At 39.0% G+C, this 7500-nt stretch overlaps 1 protein-coding gene and 1 long non-coding RNA gene across 2 annotated transcripts in view; one reads left to right on the top strand and one right to left on the bottom strand.

Moving 5' to 3' along the window:
* Positions 1-7500, top strand: part of LOC133631980 (lymphotoxin-alpha-like) — a 12385-nt gene that overhangs the window by 1309 nt on the left and 3576 nt on the right. The window contains exon 2 of the mRNA XM_062024200.1: positions 7281-7478. Coding sequence (XP_061880184.1) covers positions 7281-7478 — 198 coding nt within the window. The remainder of the gene's footprint in view (positions 1-7280; positions 7479-7500) is intronic.
* The window catches only part of LOC133631981 (uncharacterized), a 7951-nt gene continuing 7673 nt past the window's right edge, over positions 7223-7500 (bottom strand). Inside the window, exon 3 of the long non-coding RNA XR_009821635.1 lies at positions 7223-7500. This exon is cut by the window's right edge and continues 111 nt beyond it. This is a non-coding gene — a long non-coding RNA (uncharacterized LOC133631981).

Genomic DNA, 7500 nt, shown 5'->3' with positions numbered 1-7500 from the left:
TAAAGCGCACCAAGGTATAAGCCACACCCACTAAATTTTAGAAGAAAAAAAGTATTTGTCCATATATTAGCCGCACCCGACTGACTATAAGTCGCAGATATATACGTTGTGAAATTAGTTATTTACACAGAAAGATTCTGTAAATGTTTATGTACATATCTTAATTGTTTCCAAACGGCGTCTGTAACACGGCAGTAAAACGGCCGATCAAACAAAACAGAAGTCATGGTCATGGACCCACGAGCTTATTTTAAAGTACTCTATTTTCTGGTTTATAAAGCGCACCAAGGTATAAGCCACACCCACTAAATTTTAGAAGAAAAAAAGTATTTGTCCATATATTAGCCGCACCCGACTGACTATAAGTCGCAGATATATACGTTGTGAAATGAGTTATTTACACAGAAAGATTCTGTAAATGGTTATTTACATATCTTAATTGTTTCCAAACGGTGTTTGTAACACGGCAGTAAAACGGCCGATCAAACAAAACAGAAGTCATGGTCATGGACCCACGAGCTTATTTTAAAGTACTCTATTTTCTGGTCTATAAAGCGCACCAAGGTATAAGCCACACCCACTAAATTTTAGAAGAAAAAAAGTATTTGTCCATATATTAGCCGTACCCGACTGACTATAAGTCGCAGATATATACGTTGTGAAATGAGTTATCTACACAAAAAGATTCTGTAAATGTTTATTTACATACCTTAATCGTTTCCAAAAGGTGTCTGTAACACGGCAGTAAATAGGTCGATCAAACAAAACAGAAGTCATCATCATGGACTAACTAGCAGCGGAAGCTAGCTCTCCAATCGGCTAAAGAGACTCAATAATTTCACGGTGACGTTTTGGGGAATTAACAAAACTGAAACGATACAAAAAGACTGCCATTTTAACGTAATAATACTAACGCAAACACTTGTAAACGTGTTAGCATATTAACTAAGGCTAATGACGCCGGCTTCATTACATTAGAATAGTTTTAGTTATATTGTGAAACTTACAAACGTTGCTTGGAGTGATGAATGAAGAATCCTTTTGAGCAGAAACGCTATGGACGGTATACTCCCGGTTCAAGGCACGAAAAAGGAAGTACATTTGGTGAATTTACTGAGCAATTTGTGAAACTGAAACAATACAAAAAGAATGCCGTTGTAGGTTAATAATACTAACACAGACACCTGTAAACGTGTTAGCATATTAGCTAATGCCAAGGATGTTAGCCTCATTACTTTACAACATCACATACTGTACAATTATGCTTGAAAACACTCCTATCCATATTACAAGTATGAGTTGTTTTAGTTATATTGTAAAACTTACAAACATTGGAGTGAAGAGTTTCAAGCAGAAACGCTATAGAACAAGGGTCCCCAAACTACGGAAACGGCCCGCAAGCGTCCAAAAACCAGCCCACGAAAAGTCCCAAGTTTAAAAAAAATAAATAAGTGTTTTCTTTCTTTCTTTATTTTTTTTATTTGTACTTTTACCTAATACGTCTGGTAAAATATTAAGAGTAGTTCAAGTGTTGTTGCTCTTGAGGAATCATCTTCAAATGACATAAAATCACATGGCAAAACAAATGATGCCGTTATATTATTCATGTCCAACTCCGTATGTAGTGTTTCCAAATAATCTACAATAAAAATATGCATACGCGTTCTGTTTTTTAATACTGTACCCAGTGACTCATTTTAATTGCCAGTCATTTTCTTAAATAAACAAATAATAGAGTGAATGAGTGAGCACAGTACAGTGTGCACCTGCACATGACATACTTATCTAGGGGGAAGAAAAAGTAGTTACCACCAATCGTGTTTAATTTTGACAAGATCTCAATGTTTTAGTTACATTACATTAAAACCTCTTTTGCACAATCAGCCTTTTCATATAAAGCCATAAAGGAATGGAACGACCTCACAACAAACTTGAAAAGTCTAACAGATTACCCTTCATTCACAATTGAAGTTAAAAAGTGGCTTTGGAGCAATCAAAGCTGCTCACACGGTCACTAAGAGGGGCATTATGTTCGACACATCAACCTAATGTGTATTATATTTATCCATGAGAGCATTTTTATTGTAAATTGTGAGGTGTGTGTGTTAAAATCATGGTAGTTTTTACAAATGATGACAGATGTGAACAAAAGCATGTATTGTCTTTGTGTGATGATGTAAATGAGGTGTGGTTGTATTGTATATTAAGTATGTGTCCATGAAAGGGCATTTTATTACTTTTTTCTTAATACTTGTGTATGATTTTATTGTCATAATTTTATTGCATGATTTTTGTATCCCTTTAATTTAGGTAGCCAGGGACTGCAGATGGAAATTAGCTATTTAGCTATAATCTGGTACAGAACATATCTGTCTTTGAGCTTAATGTTTCTGTACATTGTCCCTTCAAATAAAGACTAAACTACTACTACTACATTGTGTTCCTGTTGATGGTATATATTATCTCAAATAACCAAAGTATCAATATTTTGACTTGAGAATTGATATTAGAGCAAAAAGATCTTGTATCGGCAGCATCGATATTTCAGTATCGATCCGCACATCACCACTCGATGGACCTTTTGATTGATTGATTGATTGAGACTTTTATTAGTAGGTTGCACAGTGAAGTACATATTCCGTACAATTGACCACTAAATGGTAACACCCGAATAAGTTTTTCAACTTGTTTAAGTCGGGGTCCACTTAAATTGATTCATGATACAGATATATACTATCATATATACTATCATCATAATACAGTCATCACACAAGATAATCACATTGAATTATTTACATTATTTACAATCAGGGGTGTGGAGGGGGTGGGGGGTAGGATATGGACAGCAAGTAGTGGACATATAGCGAGAGAGAGAGAGAAAGAGAGCGAGAGAGAGAGAGAGAGAGAGAGATCAGAAGGCATAAGAAAAAGTATCTGCATTTGATTGTTTACATTTGATTATTAGCAATCCGGGGAGGGTGTTAGTTTAGGGTTGTAGCTGCCTGGAGGTGAACTTTTAGTGCGGTTTTGAAGGAGGATAGAGATGCCCTTTCTTTTATACCTGTTGGGAGCGCATTCCACATTGATGTGGCATAGAAAGAGAATGAGTTAAGACCTTTGTTAGTTCGGAATCTGGGTTTAACGTGGTTAGTGGAGCTCCCCCTGGTGTTGTGGTTATGGCGGTCATTTACGTTAAGGAAGTAGTTTGACATGTACTTCGGTATCAGGGAGGTGTAGTGGATTTTATAGACTAGGCTCAGTGCAAGTTGTTTAACTCTGTCCTCCACCTTGAGCCAGCCCACTTTAGAGAAGTGGGTAGGAGTGAGGTGGGATCTGGGGTGGAGGTCTAGAAGTAACCTGACTAGCTTGTTCTGAGATGTTTGGAGTTTAGATTTGAGGGTTTTGGAGGTGCTAGGGTACCAGGAGGTGCATGCGTAATCGAAAAAGGGTTGCACGAGAGTTCCCGCCAGAATCCTCAAGGTGCTTTTGTTGACCAGAGAGGAGATTCTGTAGAGCAGGGGTCACCAACCTTTTTGAAACCAAGAGCTACTTCTTGGGTACTGATTAATGCGAAGGGCTACCACTTTGATACACATCCAATTTGCTCAATTTACCTTTAACTCTATGTTATTATTAATAGTTAATGATATTTACACTTAATTGAACGGTTTAAAAGAGGAGAAAACACGAAAAAAATGACAATTACATTTTGAAACATAGTTTATCTTCAATTTCGACTCTTTAAAATTCAAAATTCAACCGAAAAAAAGAAGAGAAAAACTAGCTAATTCGAATCTTTTTGAAAAAATTAAAAAAAGAATTTATGGAACATCATTAGTAATTTTTCCTGATTAACATTAATTTTAGAATTTTGATGACATGTTTTAAACTGTTTAAAATCCAATCTACACTTTGTTAGAATATATAACAAATTGGACCAAGCTATATTTCTAACAAAGACAAATCATTATTTCTTCTAGATTTTCCAGAACAAAAATTTTAAAAGAAATTCAAAAGACTTTGAAATAGGATTTAAATTTGATTCTACAGATTTTCTGGATTTGCCAGATTAATTTTTTTGAATTTTAATCATAAAAAGTTTGAATAAATATTTCACAAATATTCTTTGTCGAAAAAACAGAAGCTAAAATGAAAAATTAAATTAAAATGTATTTATTATTCTTTACAATAAAAAAAATTTTTTTTACTTGAACATTGATTTAAATTGTCAGGAAAGAAGAGGAAAGAATATAACAGGTAAAAAGGTATATGTGTTTAAAAATCCTAAAATCATTTTTAAGGTTGTATTTTTTCTCTAAAATTGTCTTTCTGAAAGTTATAAGAAGCAAAGTGAAAAAATTTATGAATTTATTTAAACAAAAGAAGACCAAGTCTTTAAAATATTTTCTTGGATTTTCAAATTCTATTTGAGTTTTGTTTCTCTTAGAATTAAAAATGTCGGGCAAAGCGAGACCAGCTTGTTAGTAAATAAATAAAATTAAAAAAATAGAGGCAGCTCACTGGTAAGTGCTGCTATTTGAGCTATTTTTAGAACAGGCCAGCGGGCTACTCATCTGGTCCTTACGGGCTACCTGGTGCCCGCGGGCACCGCGTTGGTGACCCCTGCTGTAGAGAAATCTCGTTAGTTGGTTAACCTTTCTGATTACCTTGGTTGCCATTTTATCACAGGAAAGGTTAGCCTCTAGAATGGAACCTAGGTAGGTGACCTCATCTTTCCTGGTGATAACAATGTCACCCACTTTTATGGTGAAGTCATTGACTTTCTTAAGGTTGATGTGGGACCCAAACAGGATGGATTCTGTTTTACCCAAGTGTATGGATAGCTTGTTGTCAGCGAGCCAGGTGCAAGTTCTACAGAGCTCAGCACTGAGGATTTTCTCCACCTGTGACTTGTCCTTGCCGGATACCAGCAGGGCAGAGTCATCCGCAAACAAAAACAATTCACAGTCGCATGCCGATGACATGTCATTTATGTATATTAGGAACAGTAAAGGTCCCAATATACTGCCTTGGGGGACTCCACAGCTCACCGAGAGGGGGGGGGGCACGGTGCCGTTCACCTCTACCACCTGCTCCCTCCCCTCCAAGTAAGATTGCATCCAGCTCCATGAGGTTTTGTTAAATCCGATTGCTCTGAGCTTATCCAACAGTATAGCGTGGTTAACGGTGTCAAAGGCCTTCTGAAGGTCCAGCATGACCATGTCGCAGTACTTGCCCGCGTCCACCTCATGTTTGATGTGGTCGGTCAGATAGAGAAGACATGTGTCAGTGGAGTGGTTAGTTCTGAAGCCGGATTGGAATTTGTACATGAGTTTATTAGTGGCAAGGTAACTATCGACCTGTTCATAAACTATTTTCTCCATTACTTTCGAAATGGAGCTGAGAATAGAAACAGGTCGGTAGTTGCCAGGTTCCAATTTGCTTCCTTTTTTAAAGAGGGGAGTTACTCTTGCTATCTTAAAATCTTTTGGTACTTGGCCTTGTGTAATTGATAGGTTTATTATGTGCGTGATGATCGGGGCAATGATGGAGGCAGAGTCCCTGAGGAATCTGGAGGGAATATTATCAAGGCCGGTGGCCTTGTTAGGGTGGAGTGCGCTCAATTTTTTAAACACCTCATCAGCTGTGACCATTTCTAATTTGAAATCATCGTTGGATACTCCTAGCTTTCTGTAGAAGGCTTTAATGTGTTCTACACCAAAGCGACCAGAGTGGTGGGACAGCTTGTTGACAAGAGTTGCGGCTATGCTGGTGAAAAAGATGTTAAGTCTGCTAGCTACCTCCATTTTGTCTGTAATGCGGGAGTCACCCTCGATGCTGATGTTGGTGAGTCTTGTTTTAAGTTTCTGGCTGCAACCAGGAAGCTGGTTGTTGAGAATTTTCCAGAGCTCACGTGGCTTATTTGTGTTTTCCTCTATTTTGTCGTTAATGTAATTATTTTTAAGGATTTAGTCAGGTTGGTTGACTTATTTCTTAATTTATTGCATTGCTTTTTGAGAGTTGAAAGGAGTAATTTGAGGTTGATGTTATTGGGTTGTTTATCTACTTCTGTTTTACATTTTTGGTATTCAGAGTATTTTCTGTCTCTGTCTTTAATGGCAGCCAATAGGTCCGGATTCATCCATGGTTCCGAGCGGGCTTTGATCCTGACTGTTTTCACGGGAGCCATGTCATTTAGTATCTTTAGGAACGCCGTTTTGAAGCGATCCCAAGCAACATCGACCAGGTTGCTCGCGAGCACAGGGGACCAGTCCCACTCATCTAATTTTAAATTGAAATTATCATTGGAGTATTTTTTGAGGGATCTGGATTGGGCTGTTATGTGGCCATTGGTTTTGGGTTTAGCTATTTTGCGGGTGCAGAAGGTTAGATAGTGGTCGCTAAGACCACAGATCATGACCCCACTATTTTTTATTTTAGGCCGATCTGAAGTGAGAATGAGATCTATGGTTGATTGGGTGGAATCACACACCCTTGTAGGTAGCGCTATTAGCTGGGAAAGACCGTGCAGATGACAAAACTTGCTGAAGGATCTGAAGACAGGCGCATCTTTGCGTTGAATATCTGTGTTCAGATCCCCAGTTATAATTTTCTCCACGTTGTCTGTCCCTGCCAAGCATTCTTCCAAAGCCCCATAGAAATCACTCTGATTAGGGGGTCTATAAACAGTCCCTATTAGTACCGGCTTAGCGTTTTTAAATTTGATTTCCGCCCACACAGATTCCAGGTAATTGTGGTTAAGATCAGTGGAAGTTATGTATTTTATATCTTGGTGAATATACTGTACATACAAACGCCCCCACCGTGTTTATTCCTATCCTTTCTGATAACCGAAAAGTTTTCTATGTCTATCTCTGAGTCAGAAATACTTTGATCAAATTTGGTTTCAGAGAAACACAAAATTTTTACCTTCGTGTTGAGGAACATTTCTCTGATTTGGTTGAGTTTGGCTCCAGAGAGGCTGTTCACATTAAGGTGGATGATGTGTAGTCCACTGGAACCAAAAAGAGCATCAGAGTCCGCTGTGTTGTGGTACTAAACAGAAAAGTTCTTGGTTGTTATTGCTGTTGAAGTTGAAGAAGAGAAGGGGGAGAGAGGAGAGAGAGAGAGGCATCTTCCTCCAGGTGAAGGGGGAGGGAGGGGGAGGAGTGGAGTTGGAGAGGGGGAGAGGGGGAGGCCAGGTAGGGTTGCTGGGGGTGGATTTCCTTTTGGCGGGCTTTTTTGAGGACAAAGAGAATAACGAAAATGTTTTTGTAAAGGCGCCTCTAAATCCAGTGTATGCCGCGTCCTCGACCGTCGTGGACCGGGAAGAGGCCGCGTGGACCCCCGCCATCTCGGGCAGTTCCCCGCCATCATCGATGACTGGTTCGCCGTCCACCGCCGCCGCCGAGCCACCGACCGTGTCGATGAACAACAGGGCGAAGTCCTCCGCCGAGCCGCCGATCGCTGGAGCACAGGTGAGCTTGAGCTGAGATGAGC

This window comes from Entelurus aequoreus, linkage group LG17, assembly GCF_033978785.1.
Source record: "Entelurus aequoreus isolate RoL-2023_Sb linkage group LG17, RoL_Eaeq_v1.1, whole genome shotgun sequence".
NCBI classification, from domain to species: Eukaryota; Metazoa; Chordata; class Actinopteri; order Syngnathiformes; family Syngnathidae; genus Entelurus; species Entelurus aequoreus.
Note: the sequence above shows the minus strand (reverse complement) of the source record. Positions and strands in the feature narration are given on the sequence as shown.